Source organism: Platichthys flesus, chromosome 10 (genome assembly GCF_949316205.1).
Source record: "Platichthys flesus chromosome 10, fPlaFle2.1, whole genome shotgun sequence".
Taxonomy (NCBI): Eukaryota; Metazoa; Chordata; class Actinopteri; order Pleuronectiformes; family Pleuronectidae; genus Platichthys; species Platichthys flesus.
Window position 1 is genome coordinate 14,005,654 of NC_084954.1, and position 21,276 is coordinate 14,026,929.

Genomic DNA, 21,276 nt, shown 5'->3' on the forward strand with positions numbered 1-21,276 from the left:
TTTGGGGACATGTTTATTTAAATAATACATTGTTATCATTATTATATTCGTGTTTTTAAACTTATGATTAAATTGCCAAAAAAACATAAAAACATTCCCAGTTTAGACAAACCAGTGGTATTTGCATTGACTGACCTTGTTTATACACACACAAACCCACGCACACTATGATGAATGATCTACAGATTACCATGGATAAATTCATTTTTATTTGAAAATACTGGTGCCAGTTAAATTGGTGACATGGCTCTTTATTGACACCTGTGGTAAACTAACATCCTCTAATAGTAAAAATAATAAAAGAACAAGAGATTTTGGGCTGTAACAAAAAAAACAACAACACTGCTTAAAGGCTAAATAGATGATTTGTTTATTAACTAATAAAGATAAAAATCATCTTAAGGTGATGAAAAGATGCCACACGATCCGTTCTTCCATCAAGTGGAGGTGAAGGTCTCCCTCTAGAACATCTGGATCATGCACTCTCTGGACTTCCCAACACCGACCCACTTAACTGGTGAGAGAGAAAGGAACAGAGAAAGATTAGAAAAGTGAGAATGTACAGGCTATTTCTGGTATTTGAAGTGCCTAATGGATTTCGTCTAGTTTTATCATGAGTGTTTGTCTTAGTTTGTAAGCTTCCAACGAAAGTACAAATATTTTCCAGCATTCTTTTCCAATTCATCGGTGTTTAATGCTTATTTTGTGTGAAACTCACTGGGAACTCCGATGTGGTTCTCGATGAAGCGGATGTAGTTTTGTGCCTTGGGGGGGAGGTCGTTCCACTTCCTGGCTGCAGACGTGTCCGTCTTCCAACCCGGGAAGGTCTCATACTCGACTTCCACTTTGTGCAAAACATCCATGTTGGCTATTATTAAAAATAAAATGATTATTAACAATCTTTAAATCAACACTTGGTCTTCAGACCAACTCTTTCTCATATGTCATAAAGTAAGGCAGATGGATATGTGAGTTCAGGGGTCATTGTGAGATAGGGCTGTGATTTAACGTTTCATTTATTTCTCAGAGATTAATTCATTGATCTTCAGGCATGTTTAGGGCACTGCCATTTGAGTGTGCACAATTTGGTGCAGATCCAAATAAAAAATCCAGATGAAGTGACTTTAAATATTGTTTCATATGGAGACTGTTGGGCCTTGGCAGAGGCATATGCTCTTCTTCTGTTTTTGCACATGGTTTCTTATGTTAAATCACCTGGAAAATGGGGAATTCTTTTTCCATTGAGTTTGTAAGCAACTCCAACTTTGATTTCATCCAGCACGTCCAGAATGTCAAGCTTTGTCAAGGCAATGCTGCAGGAAAAGTAACATGTTATTGGTCAACAGGTGTGAACAAGTTTATTTCTCTTTTTGTGATAAAAAAACATCCTTGTAGTATAAATGTGCTTCAATATGAAAAAAACGGATAAAAGACCATATGATTCTCTTAAGGTTACTCACGCAGTGAAGCCATTGATCATATGAGCGTATCTGACGATGACTAGATCCAACCAGCCGCAACGGCGCTTCCTTCCTGTGGTTACGCCCACCTCACGACCCCTGGTCTGCAGCAGCTCTCCGTCTGCCTACAGTAAACCGGAAAAAACACCTCTTAACTTTATCATTCATCCACTTGAATAATGTCCCACAGGAGCCTAAAAATACATCTGATCTGCGGTTCTATAAACAGTTGAGTACAATAAAACATGACATGTGCTGAAGAGATAGTTTTCAGTTTTGACATCTTGACCCCATGTGTGTGACAAGTAACACAACCCCGGCACACACAGTAAATATATCTTGAACCCAGACTCTCGCCCTAAATTTATCCCCTGTGAACCTGTGACCTGCATGAGAGATAAGAGTGTTTGAGCCTGTCTCGCACAAAATTTGACAGCTGCACTCGGCCGGCACACGCAGATCCCTCCCTTCCAACCGGCCCTGCCGTCCGTGTGTCAGTCAATGAAGTTACATAACATGTCATGTGTTCCTCCTTAATACAAGAAGAGGGCCAGTGAAAAGAATATGTCATGTGACAGCGTGTGGGATAGATGTCTTAATAAGATCAGAACTATACATCATGCCCTTACGTTGAGTTGTTCTGTGGGGAACGCTCCGATTCCCACTCTGGTGGTGTAGGCCTTTGCTACGCCGTACACGTCACCAATATTCAGAGGAGGGATCCCAAGACCAGTGCACGCCCCGCCCACAGTGCAGTTTGATGATGTCACAAAAGGATAAGTACCTAAAAAGAATAATTCAACATGTTATGCAGATACACATTTCAGTGATGAATTCAAATCTATTTTATCGTCGCTGGCTCTACCAAAGTCGATGTCAAGCAGAGCTGCATTGGCCCCTTCAACCAGAATTTTTTTGGGATGTCCATGAAGAGCTTCGTACATATAATAGACCCCGTCTCTCACCATCGGCCGCAATCTCTCACCGTACTCCTGCACGAAACACAAATAACAGAATGTTTTGTTGTGTCAGTTAGAGGCAGTGTCGATAAATCATCAATTCATTGTTTCATTCATGTTTCCTTGATGCTCACTTTGAGCTGCTTCAGTTGGTCCTCAGTGTCAACTTCCAAGGAAGGATACATGGACTGATACTGCCGCACCAGGTTCTTGAATCTGGAAGGAAATGGAAATTGTGTATCATGGCACAGCCGTGTAGATTGGAGGAATCTTTATCACCATTTGTCCTGTCATGCCGACCTGGTGGAGAAGTCCTTAAAGTCTCCCAGGAGGTCACACACACGCAGGCCAGTGCGAGAAGCTTTGCTGGAATAAGCAGGTCCAATGCCCTTCTTGGTTGTTCCAATGCTGTTGTTACAATCACAGGAGAATAATTGCAGATTTGTGAAGAAACATTTGTGCAACGCTTATCTTTTGGCGAAACTGTCGTCAATCTCTAAATCAAAGCATCACTTTTCTCTATATCCTTACTTCTTTCCTTCTTGTGCTTGTCGTTCACTTTCCTGTAAGCCATCGACCACCTGGTGGAAATCAAACACTGCGAGAGATAACACACAAATCAATAAAACACACAAACACACATTTGAAATAAGATATATTGTTTATAGAGGCTAAACAGTACATACCGAGGTGAGCCCTGTCTGAGACAATAAGTCTCTTATCCCATCCTTTCAGACCTGGTCAGAGAACAGAAATCACATTTATTTGAGGCGACAATCATCTAAATTGACATGAGTGTTTGTCTTTCCGAACATACCTTTCTTGTCATTTTTATCACCTTCCTCAAACAGGCCGGGTAGATGTATGACCACTCCATTACCTATAAGAGTAAAAGGAGTTGACTTTGAGTAAAACCTCTAGTGACGCTCTCTCGTATATAAGGACTGAAGATCGAAGCCTTTACCAATGAGGGATGTGCTTTTGGGGTTGATGATTCCACTAGGGAGGAGGTGGAAGTCGTACTCCTTGCCATCCACCACCACTGTGTGTCCTGCATTGTTGCCTCCCTATAAATCAAAGCAGCATGTGGTAAGAGTCAGTGCTCTGATGACATTTCAATGAAATACAGCATGATGTTGATATACCACCACAGGACAGATGACATTAATACCTGTCCTGCTTATTCCCATTAGGTGCTGATAAGCCAACACTCTTCTCCCCCAATTCACTGCTATTTTAACAGACTTGGCTGGTCGCTGGTGGGTCCTGCACTCTGTGTCCCCCCCGCCCTCCTAAGGCCTGGCCTTCTCACATATCCAGCCAGCCTGAGAATGTGACCTCGCTCCAGCATGGTGGGTGGGGCTCTCAAGCCTCCAGAACACAGGGTACTGGTCCTGTCAGTGGAGCTAGTAACAACACAGCAACTGTTGGCAGGGCACACTCTGTCCTGGTGCTGCAGTGACCTACGATTTCTCACCGGGGGCTTATGTTACTCACTGCAAGTGGACAGAACCTGACCTGAATGAATTTGGGAATTTAATGCCACACAAATCAAATCTGGCTCAATGTAATCTCATTGTGATCAGGCTGGTTTAGAGATGGGTACAATAATGAACAGAGGATTCAGGCTTGAATGTTGCACTTGTGCATAAATACTGGAAAGATAACGGCATTTGGCACGGCTTGGCACCATTTTGCACGACTTGGCACCTATTTGGCCAAATTTTGCAACTATTCCACCATCTATGTCCATGAGTAGCCTACATATCCATCTCAACGTGTCTCATTGTGGTAGTTTGAAAGGTTACTCAGTTATGAACAAGTGTTTTCACTGAGCACCTGTTGCGCTCCACCAGCCAGCCGTTGACAGGTTCCATTCAGGCAAAAAGGAAGTGGCATGCAGCAGCGATGATACAAAGACAAGAACCCCGGAGCTGAAGCCACGGATAACGAAACGTTTACCTGACATCTGCAGACAACGTCCGCCTCGACGGCCAACAAGTCGACGACCTTCCCTTTGCCCTCGTCTCCCCACTGCGCGCCGAGCACCACCGTCACCTTGTTCCCCGCGTCGTTACGCGCTCGCTTCTGCGGCCCGGTGGCGGTGGGCAGACTGGTGTTCTTGTGGTCTTTCGCTGACCAGGTGTGAGACATGACGGCGCTGTCTGTGGTCTGTCCGCCGCAAGAAGACTAACGCGTCTCCAAGAGGGGGCTTTGCCATATCTGTAACCTCAGAGGCGATGATGTCAGAGCCAGGCGCACAGATCTCTGGGCAGATCGTCTCCAAGGCTGCGGAGTCACCGGGGAAAACAGACTTAACGGGAAGTAAAGTGTAGAAGTTTCACCGGCGAATGTTTGTGTCCCTGGCAGAAAAAAAAGAGCTGCAATTTAGTTCTTCTTTATTATAAAAAATGTTGGTCACAATGACTTGCTACCAAAATGAATTGTCTTAATTAGTTACGATATATCAGTCATATTATTTATAAAGATATGAACAATCTATACTTTAATTTGTTGTTTGTCAATATCAGTCTTATTATAAATAAATATGTAATCTAATGTTCCTGGAACACTGAACAAGTATTATTTGTATTATATAATACGTATTTACATAGACATATATTCATATTTTTATTATATCAAAATGACCATTTATGTACTTGGTCCCTTGGCCAGATTTTGGACATTCAACCCTGCTTGATTATGAACTTATCGTCCATCTTGATTAAATATATATATGAAAGTCATATTTTTAGAAAAGAAAACTGCTCAGTTGTGGATACAATTAATTCAGAGTTGAAAGTAATTGATTGAAAGACTTCAGAGTAACAGTTGAAACCTATTGTCAATAAAAGAAATACATTGCATATATCTGTGTGAAATTCCGTTATATATTTAGAAAACACAAGGTATGTTGATAATTTAGTTTGAAAACACCTTTATTGCTGCAAAGGGATCACATATGTGATTTGAATTGTTTAATCACAGCCACTGTCAGAAGTCAAATGGAGAATAAACATAACAATGTACTTCTCTAAATATGCTGAATTTCTAAAATGTTAGCACGTCTTTATTTATGTAGCATACATATTAGGGCTTATCAAACTGCATTTGTATTCTCACTACTGCCATCTGTGTGACAAGGCTGATAAAAACACACAACTCAATAGTAATTCAATTTATTAAAATATACTTCACATTAAAAGTTACAATCCATCATATGCTGTCCCCAGCATTACTGTTAAGAGTTCATCTGAACAATATATATACAAAGAAATTATATTTTTTATGAGTTACAGTAAATATCTGGCACCAAACCATCGTTCTCTCTCAAGGTTCTGAAACGCAATTGGAGCTCATGATAGATAACAAAACATGCATATTACAACAACTTAACGAAACATACAAAGAATAGTCATATTTTTGGAATAGCTCTGAATCAAAAACACCCATTTTCACAAGAAAGAAAACTACAATTAATTTACATAAAGTGACATGATTACATCCTCGCTGTGATGAACCGAGCTGTAGATGTGTTTACTCTTCATGGTCTGGAAAGACAGATCATCACAAAAGAAAGACCTCTGCATCCTCTCTAAGGCAGTCGATATTCATGAAGTCTCTCACGAAATAAAATATATATATCTTCGTTTCCCAGTTCAGAACTCCACTGAGAAATTAACAATTTCTTTTTCCTCTCGATTTCCTTTTCCTGGAGTCACCTGGGGAAACAAAGGCTAAAATGAATAAACGGATTCAAAAATATACCAAAGTCCAATATTTTAATATCTTTAAAGTCATATTCAGAACTAAGGAGTTTGTTACAATTCTTTGGCGTGCAGAAATGACTATTTCCTTAAATTTTTTTAAAGTTAAAAAGTTATAAAAACATTTTTAATGTATTTACAGCCCATATATAAACAGTATCTTCCATCACAATCAGATTTAAGAATATTTTACAGGAAGCCCACGATTTTGTAAGAAGTATAAAAGAATAAAAAAAATAAAAAACAGTTCCAGCTGCTTAGTTTAGGAAATGGACAAGAAAATATGAGAAACAAGAAGTGAAAGGCTTTCATGAAACGAATCAAGTCCAAGATGACTTCACGAGACGCCACAAACTGCGAGGCTGCTTGAGACCAGAGCACTGATGTAAGAAGATCACGTCATCATTGATTAAAGGAGATAAAATGTTATATACATGTAAAATGTTAATATTTCCCCCCAGGTTTAATGGATATAAGAATCAACTGAAGACACCTGAATTCGATCAAACAAGGCCGGAGATAGACTAGCTTTTAGCTGCATGTGTCATGGCTGTCTTGTGCATCCTGCATCCATTTGGTGTGTTGGTTGTGGACATCCTTGGAAATTAGCACTGTGTCAGCACAATGCAAGTATACACATGAACAGTAGTGGCAGTATTTGACATCCGGTGTCGCCATGTTTTATTATTGGCAGAATCCAAATCCATAAGGTGTATTTAAACACACGATCTGAGTCTTGTACTGAGCCCTCTAGTGGACACTCCAGTAACATGCATACTACACAGCGAGTATGTGATTAATTGCACTCATGTTGCAATCTATGTGAACATGTGTCTGAATAGCAAGTAAATCTCCGGCCTTAAGCATTTAGCTTTGGTAACCTCTGCGTTGGAAAGGTTTTAGAGAGAAAGAGCAGGTGTTAAAAAGCTGGACAACACAGACAAATGAAATCTTGATTCCAGTTGAAGCCACAAAATGACGTGTTATTTGTGAAAAAAGCGTCGACAGTGATCATTAGGATGATGGTCCTGCTTACAGTTTGCCATCCCATCGATTTTGACCTACCTCACTGCAACACACAGCCCTTTTTATGTTTAGTGTGTCCTTTCCCACTGTTGCCTTGTGTTTCAGAGAATCAAAACGGAGAGAGCATTCAAACAAAACTGACCACACATTGAAATCCATTGATGTAATCTGAAAGTCTGCCACAGAAGGAATCCATACCCTTTAATATAAAACTGAATGTAAATCATGCATTAAAAAACACACTCAGGAACATATACTAAAATAGCCCATGCATAAAATGTAAAATGCGAAATGCAGTAAAAACAAAACAAATACGGATTTCCTTTTAAGACACGTCAAGAGACTAGCATTCCAAAAGTGATGTTTATTGAAGTTAATGGAGGAGTTACCTTGGTTACTCTTCTTTTTGTTTCGTTTAAAGAAGCTCGGCTGTTTTTTTACGTCGGGCTTCAGGGATAGAGGCACCGCTTCAGAAACCTCTTCAGACACCGATGGCCGGTCTTGTGCTTCCACTCCATCTGGGACGTCACACCCCTCAATGAGCTCTTCGAAGGCGGTCAAATGGCTTTTAAGTTCAGTGATCTTGCGACCGACGGCCTGGTCTTGGCTGCACTTTATAACGACAATGGACTCCTGCTCCTCGCCACCGTTCTCTTTCCCGACAGTCTCTGTTAAATGGCTTGTTTTATTACTAGTTTCCCGTTCTCCATTTTTATTGCTTTCACTCCTCTGTGTTACATTGACATCTGTACTAGGTAACGGAGATTCCTTGACCTGAATATTCGCAGTAATGTCTGCTGGTTGCCCGGGTGTCAGCTTCTCAGGTGCCAGGCTGGAAGCGCCATCTACAACAGCCTCCAGCAGGTCAGCGTCGGAGAGGGAGGACGGGCTGAGGACGCTGGTGTCAGTTGAATCCAATGAAAAGCCATTTGTTGCGGGACTTGGTTGATGTGCCCCTTCAGCCCGAGCTAGAGGTTGTGTTGTAGCTTGGGAAGGCACCGAATGCGTCTCTGGGTGCTGGGCCTTCTGCAGCGACGCAGGTCTTTCTGGGGGGGCCTGCCTGGTCTCGGCTCGGTCTACTGGGGGTGTGTTGGGAGGTGGAGCTGCTCCGTCTGACGCGGCCCTCTGCGGGGCAGGTGGCGTCTCTTCTGACGGGCTGATGAAGCCGTTCACCTCGCCTGTGCTGTCCTGGCGACCCTCTGTCCGAGATTTGCTGGGAGAGGAACTGGTGGCTATTTCTGCGGCTTCTCCGTCTGCAGGCTTGGCACTTGATCCTGAGGAGCGGGAGAAGGAGGGAGCATTGACGTACATCAAGACAACTTTTATTTTTGCAACGGGATTATAATAATAGCGGGGATTGATTGCATGATAGTAAGAAGGGCACTGCATAAACAAAAGCTAATATAGCTCAACAAAAGCAGCAGAGCGATGAGGCTAGCTTAGCGAGATGAGAGCAGCTTTTAAAGCAGAAACAAACAAACAAAGGGCAGAAGTAAAAAGCAAGACAAGGCAGTGTTGTGGCTCGCAGTTAAGTGGCTCGGGCGCGGAGCTGGGAACTGCAGATGGCGGCCACACTCTCTTGTCCTTACCAGGTGGGCAGGTATCCCTACGCTTTTCACTAGAAGGGAGGCTTTCCGAATCGCACCTTGGCCTGGTCTTTCTGAGGCTGAAACCTTTCCTGATATCCGCCAGGAGGTGGTCGATGATGCAGCCGTCGTCCTTTGGCACGAAGCCTTTCTTGACTGGAAACAGAGAGGTGAAAGTTCAATTTGCATCGTCGTGGGAGAAGTGAGAGAAACGGAGGCTGTTTGCCACTTACTGATTTTTCCGTTCTCTCCCTTCTGTCTCTTGGACTCTTCCTCTGCCAGCTGCTTCTTTCTCTTCTCAGCCTTGGCCGCCTGCTCTTTCCTGCCTTTGTTTTCCTGTCGTCACGAAAAAAGAAAAAAAAAGGTTGTCACTCACTGCAGAGTTGAAAACTTACTCAGCAATTTGTCATCTTTTCGTTTGGACAGTGAAATATAAACATTTATCACTTTCTCAGTATAATGATACCTATGATCCAACACCGCCCCCGTACAGAAGAGTAAGATTTGATGGCTGTAATAAATGTATCATCAGGATGGCTGATGCCAACAGAGCATCTTCCCTGACCTTTAATGCTTTGATGAAGAATTCCCGAAAACTCCTGAGGGTTCCAAAGAGTTCCTCTAGCGACAGCTGATTAGCGTCCTCACATAGGTAGACGGCCAGCTCACTCCTCTGCTTGTCGATGTCATTGAACCTTTCGTTCAAAGCTTGACATTCCGCCACACTTTCCTGGAACAGAAGAAGAAGGCGGTGTTTGGAATGTAGCTCATTGGGTCATGCATTTTGGCTCAATTTGTAGGGAAAAACCAGAGAAGCGTCATCTTACTTCAAGAGCCTCTGCATACTGCTCCTTCACCTCCTCCATGGAGACGGAGACCTTCTTGACCGCCTCGTTCAGTCGTTTTAGTAAGGCGCTGGCTTCCGCTTGAGCAGAGTCCATATTCACACTGAGGACAAAGTGCAAGTGTTTGTCATGTGTCTGTGTTTCTGGATCACTGAGAACATGAGCTGCAGGGAAAGAGAGAGGTATCATTACCCTGCTGCTTTTTGACAGATCTCAATATCGTCTGGCAGTGCCAACAGCTCCGGATGGTTTGCCTCTGCCTCCTTTGGAAAAGAAGGGATATGGAAGTGTAATTACAAAGATTCATGACTGATGAAAAAAAACAGGTAATGGCTGCTGTGAGCAAATTTGGCCCCGTTCAGACCTGGTATCAACACACCGTCCTGAGAGATCCGATGGCAAGGGGACAGCATTGTCTGCTCACACACCTGAATCTCCTGTGACCCCTTGTGATAGGATCTCACTTCCCCCTTCTATATGCAAATACTCACGTACATCATTTGTGTTTGTGAAGATCAAATTGGTTGATTCTAGATAACTTGAGTTAACAGATGTGTCCGATGACTACGTGTGTATTGTCACGCGCGAGAGGCGTCAGGAGGGGCTGAATGAATCAATGAGCTGCGCGCAGATCTGCTTTGAACAAAGATTTTTACCAATTTAAGAAAGTATCAATCATTCTGTGGAGGTCAGTGTTGATACTGTGGCCATAAACAAATCAACCTATGGTCACTGAGAAGCTTTAAAATATGTGTTATTCATTGTAAAACTGAAGCGGGTCAGAAGACATCAGCTGAGTGGGAGGTCCACATGTGGGCCAGGACGCGTTTTCAAAAAGAAGGAAGAAACAGGACAAACAAAATGTGGTCTGGAGGCGGTGGAGGTTTCAGACCTGAACACAGCGCTGACCACTTGAGATCGAATCACTCAGGTCAGATGTTATCTCTAGGTCTGAACTGGGTCATTATGTACCTCCAGGATGTGATGAAGCAGCGTGATGCGGCTCTTGTTGGCCTTGGTCTCTGTGAGCTTGAGCAAGGAGCTGATCTTGAACCCCTCTGCGTTCCCTGTGTGACTTCCCTGGAAGCAGACAATGATTTAAAAAAAAATATATAATAAAGCAAGTTCACTTTAAATGTCAGTTTGATTTAAAAAATGAATGAGGAGAGAAGAGGCTCTTACATAGTTGAGAAAATTTCCCACGTCGAGGATGAGCCTGCAGAAGCTGGGTATGAGCGTGCTTGCTCTGAGGGCTGGGGAAATAGTGACAGCTGTTTAGATTTACTGTGAATGACTAATTCATGAATTAAACTAGACGTACTGTGCTGTGGTTAAGAGCTTCCAGCCAGTGCTGTTTCAGTCCACACAACTTTGAATCCAGACTCATGAGGACACTGAGACCTTTACCATTGACCAAATTTGTTAAATCAGAGAGTCGAAGTGGACGAGGCTTTGAAAGTGCCACATTCATGATGCATAAAAGGGTTTTGCAAGGTCACCTTGATCTTTGACCATCAAATTTTTATACCAATACAAATTTTAGATCAAGATGTTATTGAGATATATCTGGTTAATGTCGGCGGGGATGAATACTAGAGCATAAGAATGACATCTCACTTTAAGCACAGTTCTGGTTCAAGAAGTAAGTTCCCCATTCATTTTCAGACAATCCTTATTTTATTTTTTTTAAAAGGGCTTGGTGTGTACATACTTATATTATATTTTGTGAGGGAAGGAACCACCCAACCCATAAACCATTGCAGATGAACCCTTTAACAACCTCCTCCAATTCTTCTTGAGCGTTTCCTTGTTGTAGAGATTTTCAACCCTTTGGACCTATCCCACCTGAGGATTGTGGGTAGTGTAGTACTTATCTCAAATAATAGGAACACAGCTGATATCAAACAGATCTGTGGCCACCACAGGAGCATATACGATGGTTGCATTTCCGCGATGCTTGTAGTTAGTTTACCTTGGATTGTGACAATAGTATGGCTGAAAATGTTGATCTCTATTCAGAAAGTGAATAGGATCCTTCCATCTGGAAACACACTGTGGATCTCTGTTAGTTCGGAGTGAAACACAGCTGAAGAGCTTTGCTTTACGTACACTGGCAGGCCTCCTCCACCAGCTTGACTTTAGGTTTGAGCATGTCCAGCACCGACGAAGTCTCCTCGCACAGCAGCATGCACTCAATCCTCAACTGATAACTGCAGAGACAAGAGCGAGAGAGACAAGAAAGTACGGAGCCAAGGGTGGTGAAAGGCATTCGACTGAGAAACATCACATTTACAGCACGCACATAATTATCAAACTACGATTGGAGATGACAGTTACCATGGCACAGTGAGGAGGCAGGTGTAGAAGCGGTCAACATTCGCCAACTTGTCCTTTTCTCCTTGGAAGGACTTCAAGTTTTCAATCTAGATTTTGAAAAGACAAAAAAGGCACCAGACAGTGACTCAGACAGGCAGTGTCATGGTCAAGGGTGGATCGGTGAAGTCTGGCGAGAACACACCTCGTGCTTCTCCGGTAGAAGCTTCAGAAGCTGCTTTAGCACCTCCACATCAAACTTAGTCCGGTCGCCACTCTGAATCATGGCCACAAAGTCTTCATTTTTACTGGAGAGAGGGAATCAAACACAGTGAGCTGTAATTTTTTTTTTATATATATCTACAAAAACAAAAAAATGATGCGATATCTCACCATCTGAACTGCTTCAGGAATATGTTCAAATTCAAGTTTTTCTTTGGATCAATGAATGAAATCTACAGACACGAGGCAGAGAGACATATTGATTATTCAGCTTTGATAAATCAGGTGTGCTTGTTGTTCTGAGGAGCGGCGTTGTCGAGTGGTGCACCAAGCGCACCTCTTTAGCCTCCTTCTTGACAGGAGCAGCTGCCCCCTTGTCTTTGTGCTCGGTCACCGGGAGACAGAACAGCTGCTCGATACTGCTGTAGTTCGGCTCCGGAGGAGGAGGCTCTTTCTGAACTGAGGCCCACATGGAGGGACCATCTGCGTGTGTGGAGAGAGACAGTGAACCTGTGACCAGCTTGTGTGGCCATTTTTAAACAACACCCCATCATCAAATAACACCTTATTATGAAAACGCTGGTCTGATAAACTTTTAAAAAGGTTCAGTGTGTAAGATTCAGGTGAAGAGGATCTATTGGAAGAAATTGAATAATGAAAATAATCCTAGTGATTTTTTCACTAGTGGGTATCATTTGAAATTGTACGAACTGTTTTTTATATACTACAATGGACCTTTATATTTACATTGGAAGTGGGTCCTCTCTATGGACGCCGCCATGTTGTTTTTTTTACATTATGCAAACTGGACACACTAAACACCTTTGCGTTTTTACTGAACTTTACCACAGTTTCTCTTTCATGTTTGGAAGGAGAGGTTGAAGTGAGGGGTATTCTGCTACATGCAACTTCACCACTCGATGTCACTAAATTCTAAACACTGAACCTTTAATAAGGTAGGGTTGCTATTTTGTTTGTGAAACACTTCCATCTTATTTGTTGAAATCCTCGTCAACACAATAAACACAAACCACCTTAAACGATTGGTTTGCATACCAGTCGATCACTGACCTGCCTGCTTGAGCACACCCTGATTAAAAAAATGATATGAGCTCTCACAAGAATGTAACTCACCAGTCACAGTACGGAGTTTCTGCCAGTTGAGCTTTTTCATCCTGAGGGTGGGGCATCGGTACTTCTTGGCAGGTGCCGTGCACCCCAGGGACTGAACGCTCTGGGCCACAATCATGCCTGGGGCGGGAGGAGGCGGAGGTGGCATGCCAGGTAGAGGAGGCGGTGGCGGTGGCCCGCTGCTTATTCCTGGTAGGAAGGGCGGTGGAGGAGGAGGAGGAGGAGGTATGCCTGGGCCGCCTGGTGGAAGTGGCATGCCGGGTAAGGGAGGAGGTGGTGGAGGTCCACCAAACCCTCCAGGAAGCGGCGGTGGCGGAGGAGGCGGTGGACACTGGTTTGAAAGGTGGAGCAGGGGCCCAGTCATACCAAAGGGAAGAGGTGGTGGGGGAGGAGGGGGGGGAGGCGGCGGGGCGGCACAGAGTGTCTTCTGAGAGGACGCAGGGATCATGACTGGCTTCTCTTCATCCAGCCCCGTCTGCACACTCTTGTCCACTCCGACCTTCAGCCCGTCCAATTCGTGATGACCCACTCTGCTCTTACCTTTGGAGAACAGGAGCCGCTGTGTGATCTTCTCACAGGACTCCATCTGGGCTGGAGCACAAATACACACACTAATAAGCCCCATCTGAAGAGACTTCTTCTACTAAAAACAAGCTTTCAGCCATCGCGTCACCAGCCTGGCACAGCAGTCTGTATTGTATCGCTATGATCTAATTTGCCAGAGGAGGCCATTAGCCTCTCCGAAGTATTATTGACCCATATAGTAAATGTTTTGTTGTTTCGGTGCTGACTCACAGTCCTGGGCCAACAGCACAGCTCTGTTGGTAATAGCCTCCAGAGCCAGCCAGATATCGGAGCGACCGGGCCCCAGCACCAACAGTGTCTGCAGGATGGAGAGCAGCTGCAGAGAGGCTGGAGAGCTGCTCACCTACGGGCACACACACACACACACACATTAGTAATTCCTATTATAATATTGTTGGTCAGTTGCATAAAAACTTAGTCCAAGAAACGGCCTTAATTAGAAGATTCACATTAAGACCACCTCATGTCAGGACAACTCAAAGTTGATTTGAAGATTATCTTGGAACCCTAATTACCCAGTTTCAGATATCGCTTTAAATAAAAGCTTTTAATGTTGCTCTGTACACAAAAATATGAAACATTATGTTTACAGCGTTCCAGGTTTTTTCCTCATTCCAACTTGCAAGCACATGAACACATTAGAAGTGGGAACCACGACTTCACAACTCAAGAAATGGGACCTTCAGAGGGGCACGAGAATGAACAGGTCGCCCCTTGTGATGAAGTCACTTCTCACCTTGTTGAAGAGCGTAGTGAAGACCTCCATGGGATCACTCATGTCGATGCCCCCGTACACCCGCAGCAGCTCCTCCTCATCTTCAGCCATTGCTTCTTCAAAAGCCTCACATTGAATCATCAAGTCTTCATCCTCCTGCTCCCTGCACAGCACACAGACACACACAACACAAAGACATAGACACACACATCACTGACCGTGTAGATCAACACATGTAAAAGCCATTTTCAAGAGGCAACCACGAGCACCTTCGCTCAAATGACTGAGAATTAATGGGACACAAATTACAGACACCTTTTCCTGAAACCACAACTCTGCTAGCAGTGATTACATGTTCCAACTATTAAAATGCAAATGCCAAATTTAATTTATTCTACAAAATCTGGTTAAAAACAAAACTTGAACAAACAGAAGTGAGGCTCACCTTAACTTCGGCAGGATATCAAGTAGCTGAAGCCCTGTGTGACAATGAAAAAACACAGCTCTGAGTTCACTAAATTTTCACTTTTTAGGATCATATATCTTTTAAAAAACACCATCACACATCTCTGCCTAGTTACAAATGTTACTTCTTCGCAGGTGAGCAATCACAGTGGGAGGAGTGGCCAATCAGACGGGTGATTGGTCCAAGGTGGTGGAAGAATTGTTTATGAAAGTAAGAGGGTTTTATGAAAGATTTGCCAAAATATCTCAAGGGCGGTAGATTCTCGGGCAGGTGAACATCTTGGCATCACAGGAAGAAGACCATGGGTTCAAGAACACAATGCTCTCGACATGTGAGGTTTGTTTCCTTCTCTGGCTTTTTGTCAGAGTGAGAATGAGGTCATTAGACCTATTCTTAGACAGACCTAGAGGCAGACATATTTGTAGTAGACCTCCGTTTGATTTCCCCTCTGCTTTTCCACTTCCAGGCCAGCGAGGGGGAAACACTTCTGTTGCGCCCACAATGTACCACTGTGTGACCTTGCACCAGACTAATGACTAATTGTGAAATAGAGCACCCACCGATAAACTCCTTTCTCATCTTATCTCTCTGCCTGAGGTCGTCTGCGCCGAAGATGATGGCGTTGATGACACTGAGGAGTGTGAACGTGTAGGGGACGTTATCTGTCGCCTGCAGCTCATTCATGATCACACTGAAGCGATACTGCTGCGTCTTCACGCCCTGAGGAGGGAATTCAAGGCCGGTGAGAGTTATCATCTAAGCATCATTGGGTGAGAGCTGTGATGTTTGCGGGAATGATAATGTTTATGCAAACAACCTCCCACCAGCTATTTGCCACACTGATGATCTAAGGCCCTGTTCAGACCTGGTACTAACATTTTTCCTGAATGTGTCTCCTGTGACCACTTGTGGGTGGATCTCACTCCCCCCTCGCTCTTTATGCAAATAATCATTTTTGTTTGCAGAGACCAAATATGCCGGTTTTATTCAGTCTAATAATAATAAGAACTTTATTTTTATAACACTTCCTCATTAACTGGGAGAAACCTCTGGCAGAACCAGACTGAAGGTGGGGTGATTGGAGAAACCTGGGGAAGAGAGGAGGTGGGTGACAAAGAGAGAGTAGAAAAGAGAGAGAACTCTACAAGACTGAGTGTTGTAATGAAAATGATTACAATTACTGTTAGAATTGCTTTTCTTCTGTTTTGAGCAGTGATTTGAAGATCGGTAGTTGGCGAGTCTAATCTCATCAGGCAGTGACTATGTTCAATTCATTGTGAAACTGAAGCAGGTCCGAACGCCTCAGCTGAGTAGGCGGTCCTCGCGATGCTTTTGCTTGTGTTCCGACCTGTGCTTCACACGGATCGGATCACTCGAGATGGATTTTAAAAGCAGGTCTGAACAGGGTGTCCGATCAGGAGCAGTAAATCCCACGTTTCAAATAAAACCATTATTTCACGGGTGTGTCCACTTGCCTTGTAATGGTCCAGGGCATCCAGAGCCAGGCGGTGGCCGTCTGCAGAGAACATGCTGAGGGCTGCCAGTAGCTCAAACACCTGCTTCTTCACCATGGTGTTGGAGGTATCCAGGGCTGTGGAGAATCATGATAACACACACATATCAATACAGGATGAAACAAGCCTCTCTCGCTTCTCTTGCCTGCTTGTGTCTGGACTCAAGTAGGATGCGCTGACTTTCAGTAACTCATCCTGAACTCTGCCGTCTGCGGCGTTGTGGTGTTGATAAACATGCATTTCTGTGTCTGTTTTGGGGGAAATCCAATAACCACAACACACTGTGACGATATATTTTTATAAGATGATCTGAAGTGACCTTAAAATCAATTAACTCTGTGCGAGACAGGGCTGGCTCCAAGGGCAGGGCCAGGGGGGGCACTGACCCGAGCTGAAATTTACAAAATCCTTGTCGTCTTAATAGTCTTCAAAAACTAGTCAGTTACTAATAATACTAACTAAAAATGCAAAAAGTTAGTAAATTGTCATTATTTGAAGTACATAATGTGCTTGAAAAAGGAAACATTTGTGTGGATTACTCAAAACTATAGAGCTAACAGTAAACAAGTTTGGACTGAGACAGGAAACATGCATGGATGTTGGACATATATAATTGGCCCCTGGGAGTGATCTGTGGCCCCTTCATGGCCCCTGATTTAATCCTTGATCGGTCATGTTCTCATCCTATACATGACAGAGATATTCAGCTCTGCAGATCCTCCAATCAAGCGACCAATTAATCATATTCCAAAAGTTAAATACTATGTTAGAGGTAACTGGTGAGCCCGCCCTATGATTATGAAGTTGAATTCATAATTAAATATCTTGACCGAATTATCCCTTGTGCTGGAAAATTCATCTTCTGAAGTATCTCTGCCACATGTTTTATGAGCTAATCTGAACCTAAACCACATTACCATGATATGCAGAAAAATTCAAACCCCCATGCAAGTGAAGTTAACCTTGTGACAGCTTCCGGATGTATCCCTCATTGTCTATAATGAAGTGGATCCCTGTGGAGGAGTTCATGACCGCCCGCACGCAGTTGACACACGTGAGCTGCAGCAGGGCGTCGGCGATGCGGGAGCATCCGCGCCCCGAGAGCCGGTCCAGGGCTTCGAGGAGCAGATCCAGTCCGCTGAGCTCCAAGAACTGGACCATCCATGTCTGGTCGCTGCCCTCCAGGCGACGCTTCAGCCCCGAGTAGTTGACCACAGTGGGAACTTGCAGCAGCCTGATGCACAGCTCTGGGTCGGCGCTCTCCAGGTTGGCCTCCTGTTGGGTGTCGGAGTCCTGCGACGAGCCCAGGCGATCCCTGACCGCCGCCCACTTCTTTTTTCCATCTGACTTCCCTGACATTGTGGCCGGTGGGACTGTGGAGGAAACAGGAGAAAATATGTTGTAGATTATTTAACGTATATAATGATTTAATCAAAGTTTCTGTCATTTTTGGTAGTTCTTATCACACCGAGTTTTTCTGTTAAGTTTGGTTTTTTATTTAGTTATTTGATTCCATAGAAATGGGGTGAAATGTTGTGATTAACAGCTGAGACTGGCTCGCGGTTGGTAAAACTCAGATATTGGCGGGATCTTGATACCCAGACCATGATGACTACTGTGCAGACTCATGCTCCACACAACGTCAAAGCACAAGATGGCTGCCCCCGTATCATGGATATTTTGGCTTCATTTTTGTACAAAGGGAGAAAATGGAAACTGGTCGTGCATCTTGAAAATAGGCACTTTTCAGCAGTCGTCATCAACAAAAAGAAATTCTAATTGTTTTGCGCTGATGGCGTCTGCTTCCACTGATAACTGATGATTCGTTTTTGGCCAGTATGCAACGTCGTCAGTGTTATCCGGAGCACAGGAAGCAGGCCAAAACCAGACCTTATCAGACAGGAAAACAGAATGGGAAATGATGGCCCTGCAGTTTGTAGATGAGCTAAATATGTGTCAGCAATCCAGTCATCATCAGCGCTGCCAAACATTCCTACTTAATCCAGTTTGAAAGACAAGAGAATGGCTGTTCGCTCTTCAAAAAGCCACAAAGCCGAGCTCAGTGTTGCCTGGACAGTGTGTAGCCTAATTCCCGTAAATGTATTTCAAAGTCATGACTTAAGCACAAATAAACACTGGTGCATGCGTAGAAACCACTGAAGAATATCATAACAAACATAACTGATGTTTCACATGCATGCGCTCATTGCTCCGAGAAGTGTTTTTTTGGCGTTTCCCCAGAAGACATAGTCTACTCTTGTAGCAACCTGTAAAACAGTTCAGACAACAAGTGTAAGCACATTCACACACTGTGTGACTTATAAAACCATCAAAGACTGAGACAACTTCAAAAGTCTCTGAATGCTGCCTCTCTGTGCTGCGGTTGTGATCTTAGTTGGTCCTGCGGAGATGAACAGTGTGACTGGTTCCTCTCCTCTCTCCTGTTGTACATTTCTCTCCTGGCACAGATGAGATATACAGAAGAGGCACTGAGTGATGAGTGCATGCAAACACAATGCTCTGAGGTCAGTCTCAGAGACAAACTGGAAGGATTTATAACTTTGATCATCCCAAGGCTCGGCTCAGCACCCTGCTTCATTACAACCTGTTTGCAAAAGCATCCCTCTCTTTTCAAATATGAATTCTCGAGGAACCGAAGCAGCGACTTGTAAAAACCAAGACAAAGTGGATTTCTATTCTCACTAAATGTAAAATCCTCAAATCTTCTGGCAAGACATTTGTCAGCTCAGGCTGCTGCATTTAATCCTGCTCCCAGTGTGAGTGTGTTACCGTGGCAGCAAGCAGACAGACAGACAATGCTTTCCTTTTCATTCTTTTTTTTTACAATAGGCCTCCTCAGCTCTCCTCAAAGAGCTGCGTTCACAAAATGGGGATGGGGCACTCCCCCGGCTCCCTTCCGGCCGGGTGAGAGAGTTTCGCCATGACAATTGTTCCGACACCGTGTGGCTCGGGAGCACGTTGTGTTGTCATGTTCAGTGTGAGCAGGGAGCAGAAAGCTGCGAGTGGACAATTGTAATCTCGAGAAATTTCACAACATGATCAAACTGTTAAGAAGATTCTAGGGGTTTATTGGAAATGTAATGGGAGTACTTGTTAGAAGGATTCGACTTCCTGCAAAGTAACAGTTAAGACACTTAAAGAGTGTGTGTGTGTGTGTGTGTGCTTGTTAAAGGGAAGTGGTTTCCTGGGACAGGAAACTTGGCTCATGACAAACACGCTGGCGTGGCAGCTCCTGATCCTCTTTGGAAATTTCATTCCACAAGATTCTACTTCACATGCCGAGCAACTTCAAAGACCCTTTGCATTTTTTCTTTTGTTCATGCCTCAAATATGAACAACTTTACCTAGCTCTCATCGGTGTCTGCCAGTGCTCCCACATGCACCGGTAATAGCAGGCTGATTCACTGCACACACGAACAGAGCCTACTCATCTGTCCTCTGGTCCATCCACCCACACAGCGGCCCACTCCTACTGTACAGCATCAACACTTAGGAACAGGCACAAACATCTCCACCGATTTTTCCCTCTGAAATGCAAAACATATGCAAAGAGGGGACAGTTCTTTGTCCCCATTTTGCAATATGTGCTGTGTATGTTATAAATGAGTAAATAAACGAATAGACAGAGTGTTTATTAAATCTCATACAGTATATGTTTGTTTGTTTTCCACTGATTTTCAAGCAGATATGAGATGAAGATATGTATTACTGGGACATTAGCCATAAACCTCTCAGCACTGCAATTGTCACCTTAAACACATGTGAACGACTGGATGTGTTGCTTTCCTGATTGGGTAATTATAGACAGCTACTCAAGCTTTGTCCACACCTAAAATCTTCATGCAGTATTTGCGGAATCAAAACATCTGGTTCTCATTTAACTCCAAACTCCGACCCATCCTCCCCTCGCTGCTGTGTAAGGGAGTGACCAAAGTCCACAAGCTAATTTTATTTTGGGGAGGAATCTACTGGAATGCGGTTAGTTCCCGTTATTTCCTTTCCGGCTGTTCGCAGCACGTCTGCACCCTGGCACAAACATAGGTGACATATGTTCACGTGATCCAAACATGGCATTAAAAACTGCCATCATCAGTAGAAGTGATGTTTTTGCTGCACAGTTTATTTCCATCCCAGTCTCCCCTTCATCCTGTCTCCAGTGAGGCAGCAGTCGCTTACCACCTCCAGATTGGACAGAAGACTGAGCCACAGGAACACTGCTGTCACTTTGCCAGACTGTATTATGTGACAGCAACAACACAACCCGAACACAACAGCGACATAAACGTGGCAACATCGCTATTTTGCGCTGCGATTACTGTTTGGTTGCACACACCAGAGGACGTAACCGGACCAGTCACATCGCAATGGTGCGTAAAGAACCCACCAGAAATAAATAAAAATACAACGCGGATGATCAGCTCCACTACACATGACAAGTCTCAACACAACGTCCCGCCGATATCGATCACACATAGGATGAGTGCGACCCCTTACCTGAGTTCATTCCATGAATCCACACGCGTCCTCTGCCGCGCGTCGGGGGGAGATGCACTCCGCGGTCATCCACACGACCCCTCTCCCTCCAGAGGATGGACCTGGTGGGGGTTCGAACCTCTGGCTGAGCAGCAGGCAGGATGGCTCCGCTTTAAAAATTTGTCACGGCCCC

General features: G+C 44.0%; 3 protein-coding genes across 3 annotated transcripts; all 3 read right to left on the reverse strand.

Annotated features, from left to right (window-relative positions):
- Positions 1 to 346: 346 nt before the first annotated feature.
- adss1 (adenylosuccinate synthase 1) lies at positions 347 to 4,624 on the reverse strand. The gene is made up of 13 exons (XM_062397234.1): positions 4,382 to 4,624; positions 3,384 to 3,486; positions 3,237 to 3,299; positions 3,106 to 3,156; positions 2,951 to 3,017; positions 2,720 to 2,827; positions 2,554 to 2,635; positions 2,326 to 2,452; positions 2,090 to 2,244; positions 1,461 to 1,585; positions 1,216 to 1,313; positions 719 to 868; positions 347 to 514 (listed from the first exon to the last, which is right to left on the reverse strand). Exons 1-13 carry the CDS (start codon positions 4,571 to 4,573, stop codon positions 462 to 464), a joined length of 1,374 nt encoding a protein of 457 aa, XP_062253218.1. The 5' UTR covers positions 4,574 to 4,624; the 3' UTR covers positions 347 to 461.
- Positions 4,625 to 5,582: 958 nt separating this feature from the next.
- LOC133961867 (inverted formin-2-like) lies at positions 5,583 to 15,206 on the reverse strand. The gene is made up of 19 exons (XM_062397233.1): positions 15,055 to 15,206; positions 14,631 to 14,772; positions 14,105 to 14,237; positions 13,313 to 13,900; positions 12,516 to 12,661; positions 12,350 to 12,411; positions 12,162 to 12,264; positions 11,981 to 12,066; positions 11,753 to 11,853; positions 10,826 to 10,896; positions 10,616 to 10,723; positions 9,836 to 9,906; positions 9,626 to 9,746; positions 9,364 to 9,528; positions 9,032 to 9,134; positions 8,802 to 8,954; positions 7,602 to 8,486; positions 7,252 to 7,305; positions 5,583 to 6,141 (listed from the first exon to the last, which is right to left on the reverse strand). Exons 2-18 carry the CDS (start codon positions 14,748 to 14,750, stop codon positions 7,253 to 7,255), a joined length of 3,069 nt encoding a protein of 1,022 aa, XP_062253217.1. The 5' UTR covers positions 14,751 to 14,772; positions 15,055 to 15,206; the 3' UTR covers positions 5,583 to 6,141; position 7,252.
- Positions 15,051 to 21,276, reverse strand: inf2 (inverted formin 2). Its single transcript, XM_062397235.1, has 5 exons — positions 21,105 to 21,276; positions 17,552 to 17,962; positions 16,551 to 16,666; positions 15,636 to 15,795; positions 15,051 to 15,088 (listed from the first exon to the last, which is right to left on the reverse strand). The coding sequence occupies exons 1-5, from the start codon at positions 21,112 to 21,114 to the stop codon at positions 15,051 to 15,053; spliced, it is 735 nt and encodes a 244-aa protein (XP_062253219.1). The 5' UTR covers positions 21,115 to 21,276.

Coding starts and splice junctions, on each gene's coding strand:
- adss1 (XM_062397234.1), bottom strand. CDS start 4,573: ATGTCTCACACCTGGTCAGCGAAAGACCACAAGAACACCAGTCTGCCC. Junction 2,636..2,719: donor TTTAAGGACTTCTCCACCAG/GTCGGCATGACA, acceptor ATTTCCTTCCAG/ATTCAAGAACCTGGTGCGGC. Junction 1,314..1,460: donor ATGATCAATGGCTTCACTGC/GTGAGTAACCTT, acceptor CTTTTCCTGCAG/CATTGCCTTGACAAAGCTTG.
- LOC133961867 (XM_062397233.1), bottom strand. CDS start 14,750: ATGATTCAATGTGAGGCTTTTGAAGAAGCAATGGCTGAAGATGAGGAG. Junction 13,901..14,104: donor TGTGCTGTTGGCCCAGGACT/GTGAGTCAGCAC, acceptor TTTGTGCTCCAG/CCCAGATGGAGTCCTGTGAG. Junction 9,907..10,615: donor TGCTTCATCACATCCTGGAG/GTACATAATGAC, acceptor TCTTTTCCAAAG/GAGGCAGAGGCAAACCATCC.
- inf2 (XM_062397235.1), bottom strand. Junction 16,667..17,551: donor CATCCGGAAGCTGTCACAAG/GTTAACTTCACT, acceptor GATTCTCCACAG/CCCTGGATACCTCCAACACC. Junction 15,796..16,550: donor ATGCCCTGGACCATTACAAG/GCAAGTGGACAC, acceptor TTCCCTCCTCAG/GGCGTGAAGACGCAGCAGTA.